The following is a 23,295-nucleotide window of genomic DNA, read 5'->3' on the forward strand; positions in this document are numbered from 1 at the left end:
TCATAATTTATTGATCCATTCACCTCCTACAGATCTTCTTGGTTGTTTGCAAGTTTTGCCAAGTTAGCTGGTATAAGATATCACCTCATTGAGTGAAAACTAAGGAACTAATTGCTGGATCGTATGTTACGATTATGTCTATATTTGTGTGAAACTTCTAAACAATCTTCCGGAGAGGTAGTGACTTCCTCTTATGGTCTATTGCTTTCTTTGTAGAAACCAGGAATTGGATTTTGTTATGATTTAATTCACAGGATGGTAGTTTGAACTAAGTGACAAAGTAAACAGATTTGTAAGTCAGACTTCTACATAGGGACTGCCATGAAATGTTTTCTTTTTCTTATGCAGAAATGCTCTTGTGAACTGAGAAGGGGAATTGAGAGTGGGAGGTTTTTATGCCTGTTTCAGCTATTCATTAATTACCTAATTAAATTAAGTTTGTGGGTTTTTTCCTGAGACAACGTTTCACTGTGTAGCCCAGACTGCCCTTGAACTGTGATCCTCCAGTATTACAGATTAGCTCCACCACACCCAACCTCATTAGAAACAGCAGCTGCCAACACAGCCAGAGTGGGAGGGGGAAGTGGGGGCTGAGAGGAGGAAGGAGGAGGAAGGAGGAGGAGGGGAGGAGAGGATGAAGGAGAGAGAAGGGAAGGAGGGAGGAGGGGAGGCTAATTTTGAAGGTGTTAGCCAAGGTGTTTTGTAGAGAGGATGTGGGTAATCTCTCAGAAGGACTGAGTGATGGCTTGGGCATTAAGAATAAATCAGAAGTTGTTCTAGAGACAGGTTTTGTAACCTAATACTGCAAAGATAATGGAACTATGAGAAACATCAAGTTGGAGGAGTGGGATGATTATAAAGATAAATGATATTTATAAATAGATAATTGGGGTATGACACTTCCTGAAAGTTCTTATTTGTGTTTAGCTGAGAGACTATAGTTCAGCAGTGGACATTTCTGTTTAAATTGGTTTAAGTGGTAGTACTATTACCCAGCAAGTGTGAAGTCCTGAGTTCAAATCCTAATACCACAGTACTCTACACACACACACACTCAAATTACAATTTGGTTAAGTAATTAACAGGAAACTATGACACCATTTTGCGTTTTTTCCTTCCTTCCTTGTCCCCCCTCTCTATTTCTCTCTTTCTTTTTGTGCCAGTCCCTGGGGCATGAACTCAGGGCCTGGGCATTGTCCTTGGGCACTTTTGCACTCTGCCACTTGAACCACAGAGCCACTTCCAGCCTTTTCTGTGTATGTGGTACTGAGGAACTGAACCCAGAGCTTCGAGCATGCTAAGCAAGCACTCTATCACTGGGCCATGCTCCTGGCCCCCCTCCCTATTTCTTTCTTTTTTTTTCTTTTTGCCAGTCCTGGGCTTGAGTTCAGGGCCTGAGCACTGTCCTTGGACTTTGTCAAGGCTAGACCTCTACCACTTGAGCCTCAGCACCACTTCCAGCTTTTTCTATTTATGTGGTATCAAGGAATCGAACCTGGGTCTTCGTGCATGCTAGGCAAGCACTTTAACCACTAGGCCAAACTCCCGCCCCCCCTTCCTATTTCTTGTACTGCAAAGAAAAAAAAATCTACATTGTCCTTAAATATAGCAATAGTTGGGGCTAGGAAAGATCATTTGCTTTCATTATCTGTGTCAGGGAAGACACCAGGTTGAGCTGCAGTTATCTATTGCCACCTCAGTAGAGGGAAATGATTACAGCAAGAACATTTCTGTGTCATATCTTAGGGTGACAAGTGACAGGCACCTGATGGACACTCACTGCACAAAGCTCATGGTTTTAGAAGAATTGCTACAACTGGATAGAGTGGAAATCTTTGTCAGAATGAAAATTAGCTGAAGTACATTCTATGCTGATATATACACACACACATATATACATATATTTATATGTGTGTATATATATCAATATATATATATATATATCACCTAACCAGAACATTAGGTCAAATATTGACCATAATCCAGTTATGAAAGTAATGAAGTCATTCTTTGTGACATCTAGGCAGGTATATTTCAACTTGCTCAGGGAGAAGGTTGAAGAATGAAGCTGTAGTGAGTAGCTGTCAGCTGGACACAGGTCAGCAATAAAAGACTTCTATAATAACTAGAGTTGCAGCAGTAGCCATTATTCATTAGAAATAGCCAGAGCAATGTGAGCAGAAAACAGATGCATCACTTTAATATACCCCGAGATAATCATTCATTACTGATTTAGTTCTGTGTATCTATAAATTATATACTGCCTGTAAGACGACTCACCAATGAGTCCTGCTGCCTTGTATTCATGCCCTTGTAGGCTGGCAAAAGTCATGGGGTGTTACCTCAGAGATTAGGTTAATTGGGAAGGGGATGGTGGGTGTTTTAATCTAGGACCTTGTGCATGCCAGGTGCATAATGTTATCATTGAGCTACACCCTCATCCCAAGACTGTGGCTTTCAACTGAGTGTCTTGATCACTTATTCTTAGGGAAGTCAGGTCCAAGTTTCCAGGCCTCAGGTGGAGATGCTTATGTGGCACTAAGGAGGGCTGCCAGTCAGAAGGCAATGAAGATGAGTCTCTAATCCAACACAGTAAAAGGTTATTGGTGTTTCAGGTTGCTAATTTGTTAGAAATAGATGAGAAATACAGATTTAGTACCTAGAGATAGAGTGCTGCTGTCATTCCTGAACTGTGATAGTGCCTTGATACCTAGAGCCGTTGAAAGGTGGAAGAACTTAGGAGAATATTAATGAAAACTGATTGATATAGAACCATGGTGGCCTTTCAGGAGGCTGTCAGTGAGGTCTTACAGGAAAAATGTAATTGGTAGAATTCTAAGATAGCTCTGAAATCTCTCTTTATGTACTTACCTAGTATAATTGTTCCCTTTGAGCCTGAACAAGAGCGTGATGCATTATGGGATATTATTATCATGATTTGGCAAAAGGTATTTTGCATATGTATATTAGTTTCCTAAACAATTGACTTTGAGTTGATCAAAAGCAGAACTGTCATTGTATAGATTGTTAACCGGGAGACAACAGCAGTAAAGAGTCTCCTGTTGGTCTTGAGGAAATGAACTAGTACAGTGTCAAAGAGGGTGTTGTGGCAGATAAGAAAGGAGTAATGTTCTACAGGAAGCATGGGAGAGAAGTGTTCTGGGTAAACTGTATTTGAAAACAAGGGGCTTGAAAATGCATCATTTCTTGGACTGTAATTAGAAAGCTCAATCTTGGAGATGTTATGCCCAAACTCCTTAGATGATAGCTTAGGTGGTGAAGCCCACCTCACACCTAAATTATTCTGCTAATCGTCTGCAGATCATTTTATCTAGAAGAGAATAGTTTGGGTGTGTGGCTCACGCCTGCAATCCTAGCTACTCAGGGGGCTGAGATCTGAGGATCAAGGTTCACAACCAGCCCCAGCACAAAAGGACCTGAGACTCTTATCTCCAATTAACCTCTAGAAAATGGGAAGTGGAGCTTGGCTCAGGGGTAGGGTGGTAGCCTTGAGCTGAAGAACTCAGGGACAACGCCCAGGCTCAGGAGTAGGGCTGTAGCCTAGAGCTGTAGAGCTCTGGGACAGCACCCAGGCTGAGTTCAAGCCCCATGATCCACAAAACAAAAAACAAAAACCCACAAAAAAACCTCAAAAATGTTTCTAGCAGCAGCATGGGAAATGGATTGAAAAGAACCTAGATAAGGAGTTTGCTAAGGTTATTTGTGAGCATTTTGAGGAAAGATGATGAATGCACTAAACAAATTTTGGGTTGGCCACTTAAGTTAAATTGGGGAATGGCAATGGTGCCCACCTCATAGGGGTGAAATGTGAGAAAGTATCCACCAGTCACCTGGTACCATGTCTGAGATGTATGCCCTTAATATATAGGGGGGGTTAGAGGATTTTTACTACATGTAAAGGTAATTCTACCTCAAGAAACTCATACTTAAAGACGTGAACTTCAAGGTGTACACGTGGGCACAAGCCTGAGTAAGATGAACTAGTAAATATATGTGTGTGAATGTGTGTGCACACACATGGTTAACGCTGATCTTCCAGCTTGAACTCAGGGCCTGGATATGGTACCTTAGCTTTTTCACTCAAGGCTGGTACTCTACTGGACACAGCTTCATTTCCAGTTTCTTCTCATTTTTGGGGGGGTGGCTGGTGGTATTCATAATTAATTGGAGACCACGGTCATCAACTTTTCTGCCTGGGCTAGCTTTGAACTACAATCCTCAGATTACAGGCATGAGCCTACTAGTGCCCAGTTTACCAAAAAAAAAAAATTTTAAATGAGGCAATCTTTTTTATTAATCCATTGTCTTTGACATAACAGCACATATTTATGCGACCGACGGTACACATTTATGTATGATAATTCATATACACCTATGCGTAATAATGCATACACGTATGCAACAGTCAAGTCAGAGCAACTGAGCGTTTCCATCTTCTTAAAACATTTATCGTTTCTTTGTATTAGGACTCTTGGGACTTCCAGGGCCATACACCCGTCGGGCAAACCAGTATTTGATACTGACTCACCTACCTCTTCCACCGGTGTCCCATCTCCAGCCTCTAGAAACTACTCTTGAACTCTCCTCTGTAAATAATTTAGGGTGAAATAAATGATTCCTGGAGGATGCCATTTTTTTAGATAAAGGATTTTTCTGAAGCATGTTTTCTCTTTTAATAATCTTTTGATAATGAGTTAACACAATAGAAATTCCAAAACGTAGTTTGTAAAAGGGAAGATCCAGGAAATGAACAGCTGATTTGCCTTCCGAATAATGAAAAGAGATCACTTTGGAAACCAGCCCTGCCTCTAGTGGCGGGATCTCGATCGGGAACAGCTGCTCCCATTCAGCTTGGCACCCGGCTGGTTCTCCCAGATCCTAGCCGGACTCGTGTGCTCGCGAGAGCTCGTCCAATTCCAGCCGCTGGCCCCGCCTCTTTCCTACTCAGCTCCTCAAAGGCCCCGCCCCTTCTTCCCTTCGTGTCGCACGTGTACTTGTTGTGGCCTGACGTCACCACGTCCCGGAAGTGGTTACTCTAGGTCCCGCCCCCCCAAGATGGCGGCGCCCAGCTCACGGGTCCGCCACCCGCTTCTGCTCCGTTTCGATTTTCCGTCTTGACTGGGATTGCGGGACCCATGGACGGACCGGGGTTCACTGCCTCGCTGGTGGTGAGTGCGGGGCCCTGGGTTGGGTGGCTCGGATGACCACAGTCCAGCGCTGGAGCCCGTGGGGGCTTCTCCGCGGGACGACCTCTTCCGGTTTTGCGCATTGGCCTCTCCTGGGGTCGCTGGCAGGCGCCGGGCCCAGCGTCCTGTCCTCGCGCGTGTCCTGTCTCCCACAGTGAAAACATAGTCAACCTCCTGTATTCACGGCTGTGCTGATTATTCTTACTGGATCTTCTCTAACAGAGAGTCCACACTTGTTAACAAACACCTTCCTGCGTGCTCATTTGATTTCTGATGCGCATAGAGATAGAACAGCTGTGTACTGAGCCCTTCAGCAGGTGTTGGTGCAGCCTTTTCATAGCTCAACTCCCATAGGTATAGATGGCTGTTTTGCTTTAAGAAATAAGTTCAAATGATGAAAGACTTCTAAAGCAATGTGAATGTTGTCATTTCTCTTAAGTTTTCACTTAATACTGAGCTGTCCCCTGCCATGGGTAGCTTGATTTGGTTTGTGGATGAGCTAGTCCATGGGTGACTTTGGTCCAAATACCCGACTTTTCCTACTTTTTTTCCTCTTTCCTTCCTTCTCTCCCTCCCTTCTTTCTCTCTCCTTCCTCCTCTCCCTCCCTCCCTCTCTCTTTCCTTTTTCTGCAGGTACTGGTGTTTGAACTTCATGCTTTCTTGAGGTTTAATTGGTGCTCTACCACTTGAGCTCTGCCTCTAGGTCTTGCTTTTTTTTTGCCATGTTGTTGTTATTATTTGGTAGTACTGGAGATTGAGTTTAGTTTCTTAAACTCTGTAAGCACTAGCCCCATGATTGTCTAGATCTTTGTTACTGAATCTGGCCTACATGTATTTTTTTTTCCTTTGGGGGATTAGTGTGGCCCTGTCTTTTCTCCTCCTCCTCCGCCTCCTCCTCCTTCTCCTTTTAAAATTCAGTGTACTTTTTTTTTTTTTTGCCAGTGCTGGGGCTTGAACTCAGGGCCTGGGCCGTGTCCTTAAGTTTTCTCAAGGCTAGAGTTCTACCATTAGAGCTACAGCACCACTTCTGACTGTCTCTGTGTATGTGGCACAGAGGAATTGAACCCAGGGCTTTGTGCATGCTAGGCAAGCAAGCACTCTGCCACTTGGCCACATTCCCAGTCCTATACTGTGTGTGTGCTTTTTTTTTTTTTTAAAGTCTGATCTGTAATACTTTCTAAACATGGGGGTAGTAACCCCTTGCTGTCGTCATCAAATGCCTCCTGTGTGCTGATGACAGGAACATTCATAATTAAAATGTAAGTCTAATGTAACCTAATGGGGGCAGATATTAAACACATAGTCAAGATACTCAACTATAATTTTTATTTTGTCATGGGACTTAACTCTGGGCCTTGTACCTGAACTCTTTAGCTCAAGGCTATCTTTCTACCTCTTGAGCCACAGCACCACTTCCAACTTTTCTGGTAGTTAATTGGAGATAAGAGTTTCACGGACTTTTTAGTTAGTGCCCGGGCTGGCTTTGAACTGCAGTTCTGAGATCTCAACCTTCTGAGTAGCTAGGATTACAGGCATGAGCCAGCTAACATTAAATTTTTGACTAGGGCTTAGAATCAGGGAATCTATACCAGAAACAGAGGCATAGGGAACATCTACAGCAGGTCTCTGAAATAAAGAAAATCTAGATACGAGATAAAGATATCTGGAAGGAACTGGGCATAGGAACCTGGAAGGCTTTTCTGGGCTTGAATTCAGGCTTGAATTCTTGAGCACTCTCCCTGAGCTTTTATGCTCAAGACTAGCACTTTGCCACTTTGAGCCACAGCTCCACTTCTGACTTTCTGGTGGCTAATTGGAGAATTTCACAAACTTCCCACCAAGATCCACATCCTCCTGAGTAGCTAGGATTACAAGGGTTAGTGATCATCACCTAGCTTGACTTTTGTCTCCTCCCCCCCACCCTCACTCTCCTGTTCTGGGGCTTGAATTCAAGGCCTACACATTGTCCCTGAGCTGATTTTGCTCAAAGCTGATGCTCTCTCCCTTAAGCCACATTGCTACTTCCATCCTTTGCTGAGTAGTTTATTGGAGAGCTGGCTTCAAAACCAAGTGCTCAGATCTCAGCTTCCTGAGTAGCTAAGATTACAGGCATGTTCTTCTGGTGCTCAGCTTGTCTTCGTGTGTCTTCTATTCTTAGGGAATCAATGCCTTCAAAGTAGCCAACTATGTTAAAAGAGTAGCTTATTGATTAAAACGTAGCAACAACTAGCAAGTATTTCTTTGAACCCTCTGAAGTTATTTTCATGTCTCAGGCTGTTTATGTAGAATTATAGTATTCATAGTTATGGTAATTTTCCAGTGTAAGTGGATTTTTGGGATTTACTTTTGTTAAAAATAGGCATTATTGGGGCCAGGAGTTTGGCCTAGTGATAAGAGTGCTTGCCTAGCATGCATGAAGACTCAGGTTCCATTCTTTGATACCACATATATAGAAAAAGAAGTGGTGCTACAGCTCCAGTGGTAGAGCTCTAGCCTTGAGAAAGCCCAAGGACAGTGCTCAGACCCTCAGTTCAAGCCCCAGGACTGGCAAAAAAAAAAAAAAAGGGCAGTATTAGAATATTTAATTCTTGTAGTTAACTGTTGCATTAGTTTTATAGAGAATACTCCTGCAAAACATTTAAAGTATTGGCTAGGCACCAAGCTTTGTACTACCAGAGCATTTTGTAAACTGAAAGGATGGATATGGCTGAATTTGAACTTTGCCTGTGTGAACAGGAGTGTTTCTTTCTTTCTTTTTTTTTTTTTTTTTCTGTCTCATGGAGTGTGTGTGTGTTTTGTTGATCATGGGGCTTGAACTCTGGCCTGGGCAGTGTCCCTGAGTGCTTCAGTTCAAGGCTACCACCCTACCCCTTGAGCCACAGCGCCACTTCCAGTTTTCTAATGGTTAATTGGAGAAAAGTCTTTGAACCTTGATCCTCAGATCTCAGCCTCCTGAGTAGCTATGATTTCAGGTGTGAGCTGCCGCGCCTGGCAGAATGTGTTTTTTGAATGTAAACTTTTATTTTTTATATATGCAAGGTGGTTTATTGAAGCACTTTAATGGACTAAATCATTTTTACAAGAAAAGTAGCCAAGTAAATTAAGGTCCATCCTTATAGCATGTTATGTAGCTTTTTAAACAGAGAAATTTCCTGTTACTCAGCTATGTGGAAATAACTAACATATGTTATGAATTATTTTAATTCAGTTTTTTCATCTGTACAATGGGGAGGTTAGACTATGTACTAAAGTATGACTGGATAAAACTTAGTGGTAGAATGCATGACTAGCATGCACAAGGCCTTGAGTTCCATTTCCAGAACTACAGAACATCAGATTTTAAAACTATTCTTTATAATCTGAAGAAGTGATACATTCACATGATAGGAACAGGAGAAAAAAGAAAGAGGAAATTCAGTGGAAAATTATCCTGTAGGCTCAAGCCTGTAACTCTAGCTATTTGAGTGGTGGAGACCAGGTGAGCTGGTTCAAGATTTGGGGTCAGACCCGGGGAGCACAGAGGAAAACTTACAAGTCTCTCTACCATTGCCTGGAGTGGTGGTGCATGCCTGTATCCCAAGGTAAAGGGCTGGAGGGAGGGGACAGTTACCGGGCTGGATGCTGGGGTGCTTTAATCGTGTTAGTGATGTATCGGAGCACAAATAGGATCAAAGTAGTTACAAAAATGTTCTCTAATACACACTGGAATCACAACTAAAGACAGAAACAAAGAATAGTCTCAGCAAGGCAAAATTTACTTTTCCACAGAACAGTGCGTGTACCACCATTACCCAAAATTGAGGCAAGGCTCACAGTATCCTGTTTGGATCCTCAACACAGCAGGCCCTGCCCTCTGTTGAAAATGGCTGAACTTGGGCTCACAATATGCTGGTGATTGGCTAGTTTAAAGAAGGGAAAAAATGATTTTTTTCCCCAGAATGTGGCCTAACTAACAGAAATAGGATGCAACGAAAAGTTAATGAGCTTATTTGTAATGGGATGGCTTGGCAAGAACAGGGATAGGATGTGACTAAGACGTAGGCCTGTAACAAGATGGAGGTGACGTTCTTTGACCCACTTTGATAGAAAAGATGGCTTCCCCCTCCCGCTAAAGTCCAGGCTATTGTGGGTACCAATGGAGACCATGCCACAGAAATTACCAGTGCAATGAGGGACTGGCATACAGCTCAAGGGGTAGAGCACAAACTGTGAGGGAAAAGGCCATTGAAGAGATCGATCAGGCTCCAGTAGCAAGCACATTAAAAAACAAAAAGATGAGGGCCGGGAGTTTGGCCTAGTGGTAAAGTGCTTGCCTAGCATGCATGAAGACCCGGGTTCGATTCCTCGGTACCACATACATAGAAAAAAGCCAGAAGTGGTGCTGAGGCTCAAGTGGTAGAGCTCTAGCCTTGAGAAAGTCCAAGGACAGTGCTCAGGCCCTGAGCTCAAGCCCAGGACTGGCAAAAAAAAAAAAAAAAAAAAAAGAAAAACAAAAAGATGAATTCAGTAACATTCATTTAAAAAAATTTAATACAAGATTTACAGTTTGCAATCACAATTATGGTTATCTTTTCTAGAAAAATGTTTAGCTTAAGATAGAAAGTCCTTTGTGCACAGTTTGCACACTGGAAGGTATGTGAAAACCTGCATGGCAGCCAGCTTACTTTAATGTAACCTTTTTTTTCTCTCTCCACCCCACCCCACTGTTTCTTTAAAGGCTGGAGGGGTAGCAGGTACATCTGTTGACTTGATATTATTTCCTCTGGATACCATTAAAACCAGGCTTCAGAGTCCTCAGGGATTTAATAAGGCTGGTGGATTTCGTGGAATATATGCTGGTGTCCCTTCTACTGCTATTGGATCCTTTCCTAATGGTAAGTTTTCTGATGATACTCTCTGATATCTAGCCCAAATAAGGGGATTTGTTTTCAGAATGGCATATGGTATTGTGTAACACAGAATTCCTTTTGTGGCTTTATTTTATCTTTTTTGACTCCATTGCTTTTGAACAGGTAGCGCTGTAGAGTCCATTCCAGTGTTTTTATCATTGGAAAGAGTGATTGGTCTTTTGTTCTTTTTTGTGGGGGGAGGCAGGGCCAGAAAGGTCTGCTAGTGTCCAATAGCTGGCCTCTCCTTTGCTTGACCTTGCACAGACCTTCACCTGGAACCTTTGTGCGCCTTCATTTCTAGTTAGAGGAGTCTTTCTAGATGCCTTCTGTTGGGGGGCAGCCAGGGCAAAGAGCTGGAACTTGTGTTCTTAAAGGACTCAAGATGCCCAGAAGTAGCTGTAAGGTAGACAGGCCTGAGGCACTTCTTGAGACCCAGGAACATCATTACTGTTTTTCTCCTTTTTCCTGGGTTGGGAGTGAGGTAAGTATAGGGCTCCATGTAGCTGCGGAATTTACTTAGCTCTGATTTGCTGGAGAAAGCCAGGCAAAGACCCACATATTGGAGTTGTCTGTGACTGCTGCGTTATGAGTTAGTAATTATTCCTGTGGGCTCCTAATTTGTCCTGTTAGCAGGCAGAGGGCCCTTCGGAAGCTTGTTGACTTTGGGAAAGAAAACTGCTTTTCCCCATCAAGCTGTCTCCCCAAGTGTTCTCATCCTTCCAGAGGTGAATTTCTCATTCCTTTATCTTCTACGCCTTATCGTTTATGAAAGTGATACATCTTTTCATTAATTACGTACGGAAAGTCTTAAAGCCCTTGTGCACACCTATGATTTGTTCATGGCAGTGGGAGGTCACTTTCCAGAGATTTTGATTTCTGGTTTTAATTAAATGGTTGATTTTTTTTGTAAAGGTGAATGGAGGTAGTAAAATGTAGCCATGGTTATTTTGAGTAACTACCCATAAAACACAATAAGTTTAAGTTAAAGAATATGTTTGCAGTTTTAATCTATTTATAAATCAAAGAAGCTGATCATTTTATGGCCATGTATAATGATACTTCGGATCACAAAACCTTTATCCTTTTCTAAAAGGTCAACTAAAAACTGTTCAGTGGCTTGTCAGTACAGCATGACAGTGCTGGGTTCTGTTGAGGGGAAAGATCATGTTTTCTGAGTCCTCCAAGCATGTTAGTTCAATAAATTCTTTAAGAGTGAGGATGGAAAAAGATACGCATTTGTCATCTTTCTATCTTATCTCATAATTGAAAAATTATTGTCAGAGGATTTTGTTGTTGTTCTTGTTGATGTTGTTGGTCGTGGAGCTTGAACTCTGGGCCTGGGTGCTGTTCCTTAGTTCTTCAGCCCAAGGTTATCACTCTACAATTTGAGCCACAGTGCCACTTCCAGTTTTCTGGTGGTTGATTTTTGTTCCTGGGCTGGCTTTGAACTGCGATCCACAGATCTCTTGAGTAGCTAGGATTATAGGTGTGAGCCATTGGTGTCCGGCTTGTCACAGGATTTTAAGAAGCATTTTTTGGAAATGTCTGGCTTGCATTTCATTTCAGCCGCTGCATTTTTCCTCACGTATGAGTATGTGAAGTGGTTTTTGCGGACTGATTCAACTTCTTGTTTCGTGCCTGTGAAGCATATGTTGGCTGCCTCTGCTGGAGAAGTGGTGAGTGACAGGTTCTGCGGTACTGGAAATTGATTAAAATGAAATCTGTTTTTACATTAATAGAGAAAGCATAAAAACTGCACACAATTTTTATACTTGCTGTTATTTTAGCATGTGTGTAGATTGTGTAATGTATTTATTTGTATTTATTTATATACCTGTGTTGGGGCTTGAGCTCAGGGCCTGGGCACTGTCTCAGCCATAGCTCCATTACTAAGTTTTTGGTGGTTAACTGGAGGTTAAAGTTTCATGGGCTTTCTTGAACTAAGAATTTTAGATCTCAGCCTCCTGAGTAGCTAGGATGCAGGAGTGAGCCGCTGTTTACCATTTATTTTGATGCTGAAGAATGAACCTAGGCCTTAGGTATGCTCAAATAAGCTCTCTATCACTGAGCCATGTCCCTAGCCTTTATTCTGTAATGTTTAAATCAAAGTAAACATGTTTATTCCCTCAGATTTTATTATTTATGTATTAGAAAAGTTATTTCATTAAAAAATAAAACAGTTAAAATTAAAACAGTTCTTTTAGTCAGGTATGGTATGGGCTCAAGTCAGGAATTGTAGTTATTTGGAGATAGAGATTGGGGGATCACAGTTGGAGGCCAGCCTGGTCATAAAATTTCTTGCTATGCCTGGTTGCTCATATTGTAATCCTAGCTCCTCAGGAGGTTGAGATCTGAGGATTGCAGTTCAAAGCCAACTGAAAGTCTGTGAGACTCTAATCACCAGTTAAGCAAATAGCCAGAAGTGAAGCTGTTGGTCAAATGTTAGAGCACTATCTTTGGTTAGCCTTAAACTACATCTTTATAAGATTTGTGTTATTTTGTAATTGTATTTTTATTGATTCATTTCTGATATATTTTCCTAGGTTTTATAATTGGTTTAAATTTCCTAGTATGCTGTTGGAAGTAAGCAGTAAATAAACTTTATATTTATCTCACGTCACACGAGCCCAAACTTACCTTAAACCTAGCATTCATATTGAAGAACAGACTTTCTTCAGTTGTTAAACTTTCTGTACTTTTGACTTACCAAGAAACTATAAAATATTATAATAAGGTAGGGCAGTAACAGCTGTTAGATTTTTCATGCTAATGATTCATCGCTTCAGTTTTAGAAAACATTGTGTTTTTTTTTGTTTGTTTGTTTTTTTGCCAGTCCTTGAGCTTGAACTCATTGCCTGAGCACTGTCCTTGGGCTTTCTCAAGGCTAGAGCTCTACCACTTGAGCCACAGCACCACTTCTGGGTTTTATCTATGTATATGGTACCGAGGAATGGAACCCAGGTCTTCGTGCATGCCAGGCAAGCACTCTACTACTAGACCAAACTCCTGGCCCAACATTGTGTATTTTAATGCCTGTGTTATTTGCAGTTGTTATTTTTTTTTGTAAGTTAGAGCCTTTTAAGTGTAATAACATTCTTCTGTGGATTATTGAGCAGAAGAGGTGAGAGAAGACTGTGGAATTAGGAAACAAGTATCCATAAGATTGGAGATATGCAGTTCTGAGACATGTTCATCTTCATCCTTACTGCTTGTCTTAGGAATTCGTGTGTGTGTGTGTGTGTGTGTGTGTATGTGTGTTGTGGGACTTGAACTCTGAGCCTGGGTGCTGTCTTTGAGCTCTTCAGCTCAAGGCTACTGCCCTACCCCTTGAGCCATAGCACCCCTTCCAGATTTCTGGTGATTAATTAGAGATAAGAGTCTCATGGATTTTTTTGGTGCCTGGGCTGGCTTTGAACTGCTATCCTCAGATCTTAGCCTCCTGAGTAGCTAGGATTACAGGTGTGAGCCATCTCGCCTGGCTTGTCTTAGGAATTCTTTGGTCCCTTAAGCATAAGGCCTAAGTGTCAGGCACTTGTTACTAGTTTCCACGGTTCCTGAACAAGCTTAAGAGGAAACCAGTAGTAGGTCATGGACGTGTATGAACCGTTTCTTGATGGTGACTTTAATTGATCTCCTTGTTTTTGTAATTTGTTTCAGTTTCTTAAAGCACAAACCTTGGTTTCTGACTCATGCTAGAAATAAGACAAGAAACAGGTGAATTTAGAAGGAAATAGGCTTTCATATGTAAAATAAAGAATAAAAAATGAAAATAGTTTTAGCTGTCAATGGTCAGAAAGGTGTAGAAGCCTAGGAATAATAAGAAATAGCATAATGGGGTTGTCATTGTATGGCACATTGCTTTGATACAAACCTGGGTTGCAAACAGGTTGCCTAGAAACAATAACATATTTTGTTATTATTAAGCATACACATAGTTCTTTTGTTGTAGCAACCATGGAAGCAACTAAGAAACTAAAGAACACTGTCAAAATAATAACCATTCCTTGTAGCAGCCGCTTGATTAAATCTTAATGATGAATCAATACTACTATAATTACAATCGTCTATCTTATGCTTGCAATTTGAAATACAGGAAAATCAATCAAGTAAGATTTAATAGATAACCACAGCAAGAGAGACCCATTTGTGCCCCTTTTATTAGTAAGTTTGCTGTACCAAATCTCTAAATCCCTACCTCAATTATTTTACAGCTCAGATTTCATCACACACAGAATAAGTGCTGTGAGAAGAAGGATCTGTAATTATACCCAAGATTGGAGCAGGTTTCCTTTAGTAGTACTGATGTTGTAATAGTATAGCAGCAGTAATTTTTTAAAAAAGTTTTCGTGATTTGATTTTTTTTCCAGCCTCAGAGCTTGAACTCTGGGCCTGAGCACTATCCCTGAGCTTTTGTGCTCAAAGCTAGTGTTTTACCATTTGAGCCATAGCTCTACTTCTGGCTTTTTGGAGATAAGAGTCTCACAGACTTTCCTGCCCTGGCTGGCTTCAAACTTGAACTTCAGATCTTAGCTTCCTAAGTAGCTACAATTACAGATGTGAGCCCCTGTGTTCAGTATGCCCAGGTGATATGTAGATGTTCTCACACACAGAAAGGATGGTAGAATGCCCTTTTCTAGCATCTTAGATAGTGGTTCAAGTTCAGCTTCAGCAAGACTCTATCTCAGCAAATACGCAGAGCATGGTGGTTCATGCTTGTGATCCCGGTTACATGGGAACCATAGATAGGATCGTGGTCTGAGGCAGCCTAGACAAAAAGCATGAATCTCTAAAACCAAAGGGCTAAAAATGAGGCTGAAGTGCTAGCAAGGACAAGGCCCTGACTTCACAACCCATTATCACCAAAGGAGAAGAAAAGAAAATACTCATTTCATTGGAAGCTGCTAGTTTGTAAAGGTGAATGGAGGTAGAGATTTCCCAGGCTTTGTCACACAGAAGCTGGAGCAGGGCCTCGTGTGAGTCAGGCACTCTCCTTGCTGATACATCTGATCATACATCCCTGTGCTAAGGGGAGCGTTTTCCTTGCTTGCCAGCCTGGAAGCAGAGAAGCTTTTGTATTCATGTGGAGGCATTGAATACACAATGCAGGCCAACTTTAATGCCTTCTAAGCAACTGTTAGCTATGAAACTACACAAAAATGATCCCAGTGCCACCTTTTTAAACTCTCTAATTTCTCATCTGTATAAAAAGTCTTCAGTCTGTTCCTTACATGGTTTTTTTTTTTTTTTTTTTTTTTTTTTTTTTTGCCTGGGCTTGGGCTCAGGGCCTGAGCACTGTCCTTGGGCTTTCTCAAGGCGAGCGTTCTACCACTTGAGCCACAGCACCACTTTTGGCTTTTTTTTTTTCCTATGTATGTGGTACTGAGGAATTGAATCCGGGTCTTCGTGCATGCTAGGCAAGCACTCTACCGCTAGGCCAAACTCCCAGCCCCATTACATGGACTATTTTATCAGCTAATCTGGATTCTTTTTTCACTGTCTGATCTTGTTCAGCTCATCGTGGCTTCATCTCTTGTTCACTTTGCCTGGTAGGAAGCATGGAAGTAGTTGTGAGTCCTTTATGACAGAAATGACAGAGATGTTGTGTTGGAGAGGCTTGCTGTCTGGAAGTACAGGTGGACATAAACTGTTTTCAGGTGGTATAGGTGTTTGAAGAAGAAGCGGGTACCCCTCCCTTGACTTCCTTGTGGAGTGAGAGAAGGAGGGGTTGGTTGGTTTGATATGGACTGCAGTGGATAGATGGATGCTGGTACAGAAAGGCTTCACACAGTGATTTGTCTTTGAGCCATAGTCAGTTTATATTTAAAAACAATTTGTGTACGTTTAAGTGCATATCATGTTATGGGACATATATTGGGGCAAGGTTGTTATAGTAGTGAAATAAATAGCACATTCACCATCATCTCCCATAGTGTGGTTACAAGCTACTCCTTGTTCAGGCTTAATAGTAGTGAAATCTATAAATGTATGCATGGGGCTTTTGTCATCCTGTGAAGCTGTAAAGAAAATGTGAAAGTGAAAAAAGCCACATCAGGCATACCTTTTGGCTGTATAAAATGTTTTTTGGCTGTATAAAATTCTGTGAACAGCTTTCATACACAAGGCCAAACATTGATTATACTGCTTTTTGTTGAAAATACTATTAACCAGCCATGTAGTCTAGATTATCAGGGACAGTTGCAGGAAAAGAATACCAGCACCTATAGAGAGTTTTTTTTTATTGGCCATTAAGTGGGGAAAAAAAATTTAAGGAAGATAGTTGACCTTATAAACACAAAATTCTGAGTTTAAAGGCCAGTACTGCTAAGAAAGAGTTTAATACTCTTAAGCCTAACTGAAATGAATGAAAATTCAAAGTTTAAGCGGTCAAAAATGTACAAATTACTTTTGGATTTGTCAGATGGTGCAATTTTATATGCAACCAGAAGGTGGCAGTCTTGACATGCAAATGAATTATTCAGTTGTAAAAGTGTTCCACTTTAAATGGTGTATAGTGTGTGTATGTATGTGTGTATATGTGTGTGTGTGTGTGTATATAAAACACCATATACACACACACATATATATATGTATATACATATATACATTGCTTTCTGAAGAGAATTTTGGGAAAGACACAAAGCATTTGGAATAAAATAAAAATAAACTCAGCATTCAAAAAACCTTAAATATTATGAGTTCTTCTAAATCTATAACATATGCTTTATTTTGAATAGTATTAAGCTTATTTTGGCTCTAAATAGCATATCCTTAAATTCCTGTAAGTTTGTTCTAAAGTTGCTAATTGAAATATGTATAAAGTATTTATGGATAGCAGACTTTGTAAGTTCATTAAGTATGTGTAAATGTGATATAGTATAATCGAAAAATGACAAGATTTGGATTTTACTTTTGATTCCTGAGCCAGGCAGCTCTGTAATTAGTAACATTCTCTGATTGCTGACTTTATTAACCAGTTTCTAGTTAACATTCTAGAAGAATGTTCATAGCTTGTTAATTGAATTACTTACATCAGGTCTTTTTTTTTAATTTTTTTTTATTTTTAATTTTTAATTTTTTTATTGTAATTAGTAAAAGGGTTACATGATATTTGCCAGATAGAAGGTGCATTAATTCACATACATTGATACCCTTTCACATGTCTTGGTACCCATTTCCCTCCCCCCCACCCCCCCTTATATCAGGTCTTAAATCAGGTTTTTATTTTGTAGGTGGGGAAAGATTGAACTTAAGGCTTTGAACTTGCTGGGCAAGTGGTACAACTGAGTCATGCCCACAAAAATAAAATTATTTAAAAAGCAAAATACATTGAAATGCTTGTGGAAAAGATACATTAACATAAAGTACCAATGGGTGAATGGCTTTGAAAAATATTTCAAAAGTGAGAGGACAGTGTAAAACCCTAGTAGAAAATATGTTGGAGGTCTGGAACTTGATTGTAGTAATGAAAGGAGCCACAAGTTTAGTAGCATCTGCCTTTTTCTCCATTTTCTCCCTTTGTTGCCCTTCTTCCACTTTACCTAATGTGACCATGAAGTTCTCTGTAATTTACTCTTAGGCTTTGTATTGTTATTAATTCTAATGGCCTTAGCATTCCATCTTAATGTACGTTCTTTGTGGAAACCTTCATTGTATTATTGTCTTTGATAGGACTTTAACATGAAATATTCTTGGGTTTAGTGAAATTGCCACCATTCCTGTGTTGTGGTTTGATCCAGAAGCCGGGATGGGTGAGGAAAGTGTGCTTTTCTGGTGGATTTGCCACCGATGACACCACCTTTATTTGTTTTTCACAGAACTGCAGTGCTATAACAAGGTTTTGTTCTTGTGCAGTGAAATACTCTGTTGTAGCTCAGATTCAAATCTCAGAAAGATCAGAGTTAATGGAAAACCAAATGGAAAGCACAAATTCGCCACGCCATACAAGTCAGGAAGCCATACTGGGCTTTGTACCCTCTGGTTCCTTCCATTGCTTTTCATCTGAGAACCTTTTCAAGGTTTCTTTTCTGCCTTTGTGTTTCTATAAAATAAAATTGTAATATAAGAACATGGAGCGTTATGAAGCATGAAGTTCCATAAATATTTATGCCAAGCCTCAAAAGTAGACAATTCCTATTTTCTTGACATATTGGGGTCTTATTTCACAATTGACCTCTTGAATTGAAAAATAAAAGGAGTTAGTATACCCCTTTCTTTCTTCTTTTCTTTGTTTTCATTGTTTTAATGAGTTTTAGATGCTGGGAACTCTCCTTTAGGTTCATGTAAGTTTCAGTGGATTTTATCTTTTATCTTGGTTTGTAAGTGTCTTCCTGAAAGTTAATACTCTTATCAAAAGAAGCAATTTATATACAATTTGAGGCTTCACCAGTAAGCTATTTAATCTGTTTTCGTGGATTTGTTCTTAATAAATGAAAAATAAATCTTTTTTTGTCAAGGCTAATAAGTAGGTTTGCATCTACAGTGATATTTCAAATTAGCCCTTTCTCTACCACTTGTAATCTTTGGTCCATATAGGAATTTTTGTCCTTTGAAATTATTGTTTCTTTTTGAAAAAAGAACCAAATCCTTACCAAATAATAATACTAGTAATGGGGAAGAATGTGGAAAAAACAAGCAGAAAAGATGCAACTATGTAACCCTTTGCTATGTTTTCTGGTCTTCATGGAAGTATGTATATAGGATGCTTAGTACAGTGAGAGCATTAAACAATGGAGAAAGTATTTCTACAGAAGTAATTATTCGGGTGTTTTACACCTTGGCTAATTTCATTGGCTTTCTGTATAATTAATAAAATTTTTTTCTGTGTTTTGATTAGTAAGGTTGGTACATAGCTTTTGGTGTTTATGACTTAGTAATAGATAATAAATACAATAATTTAAGTTGTCTAAAGGTGATTTTGGATTTTTTTTTTTTTTTTGCCAGTCCTGGGCTTGAGCTCAGGGCATGAGCATTGTCCTTGGACTTTCTCAAGGCTGGAGCTCTACCACTTGAGCCTCAGCACCACTTCCGGCTTTTTTCTATATGTGGTACTGAGGAATCGAACCCAGGTCTTCATGCATGCTAGGCAAGCACTTTAACCACTAGGCCAAACTCCCGGCCCCATGGATATCTTTTTTTTTTTGTTCTAGTGCTTGAACTCAGGATTTGGGTGCTGCCTTTAAACTTTTTTGCTCAAGATTAGTGCTCTGCCACTTGAGATACTTGAGACACTGCTCTAGTGTTCAGCATTTTTTTTTTTTTTGGAGATATGAGTTTCACAGACTGCCTAGGCTGGCTTCCAACGCAGTCATCGCTGGGATCACAGGTGTGAGTCACCAGTGCCCTGCAGAAAGGAATTTTTGAGGTAGAGAAGAAACTTATGATTTCAGGGAAGTAAGAATTCTAGAATAAGTACCTGAAGATATCTGGTGCAGGTCAATAAGAAAACTTACCACATGGGGGCAGGAGTGGGGGGGGGAAGTGGGACAAAAACATGAGAAACGGGGATGGGAGTTTGGCTTAGTGGTAGAGTGCTTGCTTAGCATGAATAAAGACCCAGGTTGGATTCCTTGGAAAAAGCCAGAAGTAGTGCTGTGGCTCAAGTGTTAGAGCATTAACCTTGAGAAAGCCCAAGGACAGTGCTCAGGCCCTGACTTCAACCCCAGAATAGGCAAAAAAAAAAAAAAAAAAGTGAGCTGGGTGCGGTGGCTCACACCTGTACTCCTAGCTACTCAGGAGGCTGATATATGAGGATCATAGTTCAAAGCCAAGCCCGGGTACTAAAGTCTGTGAGACTCTTATCTCCAATTAACCACTAGAAAATGGAAAGTGGGGCTGTGGCTCCAGGGGTAGGGTGTCCCTGAAGAGCTCAGGGACAGTGCCAAGGCCCAGAGTTCAAGCCCTATGACCCATTAAAAAAATAAAGAAAAACCCAAACCCACGAGAGGGTGGTATCAGTGTTCAAGAAGTATCCACTATCTGACAAATGTAATTGTATCCCCTATATGCATTACCCGGACAATAAAATACAATTAAAAAAACCCCCACATATACTGTTGGTTTTCCTCCTTCCTTCCTTCTCTTCCTTTTTTTTCTTTCATTTAAGTAGTTGTGCAAAGGAATTTCACATCAACAAATCACTTTACAAGTACAACACATCTTAATGTCACCTCTTCTATCTTTCTTATCTTCTCCCATCTTTCCCAGCTATTCTTATAATTGTATTCATACACATTTACTACTCGTAGGAAGGCTTTTAATATGAAAGACAGTCATGCCACTTAATTTTGGAAAGGCAAAGTCTTACACATCCAAATAGAATCCTAATTTTTTCTTACTGTACATAAATATAAGGCTCCCACAGAGACAGTGGACCTGATCTATCTATGGGTCTTCTTCCCTGAACCCTGCTGCCCTTTCCTCAGCCTTTCTTTCCATCCTTTTGTAGCAATGTGCCATGTGGTTCGGCCAGTTCTTTAGTCTTTTATTATTTATTTTATTATTTCTGAAAGTAAGTAGGCTACCTTTAGAGTGTGAAGGTAAAATCCTGGAAGTGTGAATTTGTAGTAATAGGCACTTCTCCCAGCAGATCACCAAGGCCAGTGTTAGAAGTGTTTGTTGACTGATAAAGGTATGAGTATGAGAGCCAAGGACTCAGCTGGAGTTTCTCTTCCAGATTTAGGTGCTGGGCTTGGGTGTTGGTGGAACCTGGGAAAGGTTGTGGAAGGGTAGGGTGACCAGCTGGTGACCAGCATTGAACCTGCTAACATGTTTAAACAAGGTTCATTCTTTGACCAATCAGGATTAGGATTCTGCCATCTGTCACATGCTATGTGGGTGTTGGGAAGACTCAAGAAGTAAATGTACTTCCAGCTGGTGAGTGGCTCATGGATGCACTCAGAATGCTGTGGCAGGAAGTGAGAGCATAAACAAGACAAGGGAGAAAGCTTTGGGGCTGACAACTACCATGTTTATCCTTTAAGGACCATTTTAGGTTAAAAACAAGAGAGGCTAGGTGATGGAGGATCATGGCTTGAAGCCAACCCAGTCAGGAAAGGGCAAGTACCCAGGCCCTGAATTCAAGCCCCAGGACAGCACAAAACAACAATAACAAAACAAGAGCCAGATTGTTTAACATTTTGAAGTAAACTTGTACAGAATACATTTTATTATAAAATGTGCTTATGAGAACATTCAATTTTTGCAGTAGTTACTTCTTTTTAGGATATATTTAAATGGATGTATTCCAGGTTGCCTGTCTGATTCGAGTCCCTTCTGAAGTGGTCAAGCAGAGGGCACAGGTCTCTGCTTCTTCAAGGACATCTCAGGTCTTCTCTAACATCTTGTGTGAAGAGGTAAGCTTTATTTGGGGGCCCACTGTCTCTGTCTGTGTTGAGGAAAATTTCATAGTTGTTAGTATGAGTGATTTGGGATGTGTTCTATGAGCCTTTAAGGCAAATTTCACATCCCGTTATAGTAACTTTTTGCTTAGATTGTATTTGCCTTGCATTTACTTGTTTGAGGTTTTTATTTCACATTTTGAAACAATGTATTAATGTTACTGTTGTAGGTGCCATGAATTTAATCTTCCTGTAGTTATTTCAGAAGCAGATATAGAACAAATGATAAATATGTAGAGTGAATCCAGATATTAAAATATATCCATACAGAACTTAAAGGTTTACCGAAAGGGAGTATAATAATACTGGTATTATAACCATTGTGATATTTACATCTTAACATAATTTCTCTTCTTCTGATGTCTGCTAGCTGTGGCTCAGAAATTATTCCCGCTAGCCATGTGAATAGAAAGTACTTACCTGTTTCCTTTATGTGTTATATAGGCTGGCCTAGAACTCTTGGGCTCAAATGATTCTCCTGCCTCAGATTTTAGAATGGCTAGGATGATACGCATGTGCTGCCACACCTGGTGGATTTTTTTTCTTTAAATACAAGTCAATCTAAATGAGTGTAGGTTTTAGAAAAACTTCCTTTGGACTAGGGCTTGAACTCAAGGACTTCTTGCTTAATTATTTTGCTTATGGCTGTACTACTTCCAGGTTTTCACTGGTTACTTGGAGATTAGAGTCTTACGTATCTGTCTATCTGGGCTGGCTTTGAGCCTCAGATCTCAGTCTTCTGAGAAGCTAGGATTACAGAAGTAAGCCACTGGTGTCTGACCAGAAAAATTGCTCTTAATGGTCACTTCGGTGAAGAAACACTGAATATCCCTTTATGGAGTAAGTCAGTTTTGTAGGATCCCATTGGACTGTTTTGTCAGTCAAGTACAGAGAGCCCAATTTATACAGAAATATTTATTATTATACTTTATTGACTGATTATTATTGAATTTCTCATGTGAAAACTATAAAAACTCTCTCTCTTTTTTTTTTCTTTTTTGAATGTTGGTCCAGGGGCTTGAACTCAGGGCCTAGATGCTGTCACTGTACTTTTTTGCTCAAGGTTATCATTATACCACTTGAGCTACCACCTGACTTCTGGGTTTTTTTGGTGCATGATTGGAGATGAACATCTCATGAACTTTTCTGGCTTTGTAGATCTCAGCCTCCTGAGTAGCTAGGATTGTAGGTGTGAGCCACTGGCACCTGACTATTTTAAAAGGAGCTAACCTAGGCGCTGGATACCATAAACCAGTTTTGAACATTTAGCTGTTGTGAGGATGAATGTTTTAAAACAATTCAGAATGTCATCTAGAAATGTTTGCTATTCTAACTTACTCACCTCTTGTATGTTTCAGGGTATCCAGGGATTGTACCGAGGATATAAAAGCACAGTTTTAAGAGAGGTAAGCCACTCAATTCCAATGTGAGGGTACGAAAGAAAGATGAGATTGTCCAGTAAAGTTAAACTTATTAACCATCAAGAATACATTTGGAGAAACTAGTTTAAAGAATCAAACACTGTTGAGTCTTGTCTTGGTTCTCAGATGTAATGAAATGGTGGCTTAGGTTGCTGGAAGATCCATCCCCATGTTCAGAACAACCACACATGTAGCTAATCTATTAGTCTAGGTGCTAACTGTCCCTTATAGCTAAAATATTTTTTTAAAAAATTACCAACTTAGAATAAGCTAGTGAGGGGCTGGGAGTTTGGCCTAGTGGTAGAGTGCTTGCCTAGAATAAGCTAGTGAGGTAGTTAAAGAGCCATCAGTGAGCAGATGGAGAGCACAAGTCTCTGAGTTT

The 23,295-nt window shown here is 40.4% G+C and overlaps 1 protein-coding gene across 2 annotated transcripts in view; it reads left to right on the forward strand.

Annotated features, from left to right (window-relative positions):
* The first annotated feature begins 5,061 nt into the window (after positions 1-5,061).
* Positions 5,062-23,295, forward strand: part of Slc25a26 (solute carrier family 25 member 26) — a 73,799-nt gene continuing 55,565 nt past the window's right edge. For both annotated transcript variants that reach the window (XM_090323742.1, XM_090323751.1), the window contains exons 1-5: positions 5,062-5,189; positions 9,925-10,081; positions 11,663-11,772; positions 21,343-21,447; positions 22,851-22,898. In XM_090323742.1, coding sequence (XP_090179868.1) covers positions 5,157-5,189; positions 9,925-10,081; positions 11,663-11,772; positions 21,343-21,447; positions 22,851-22,898 — 453 coding nt within the window. In that variant the 5' untranslated portion in view covers positions 5,062-5,156. The remainder of the gene's footprint in view (positions 5,190-9,924; positions 10,082-11,662; positions 11,773-21,342; positions 21,448-22,850; positions 22,899-23,295) is intronic.

This window comes from Megascapheus bottae, chromosome 2 (assembly GCF_031878675.1).
Source record: "Megascapheus bottae isolate mThoBot1 chromosome 2, mThoBot2.hap1, whole genome shotgun sequence".
Taxonomy (NCBI): domain Eukaryota; kingdom Metazoa; phylum Chordata; class Mammalia; order Rodentia; family Geomyidae; genus Megascapheus; species Megascapheus bottae.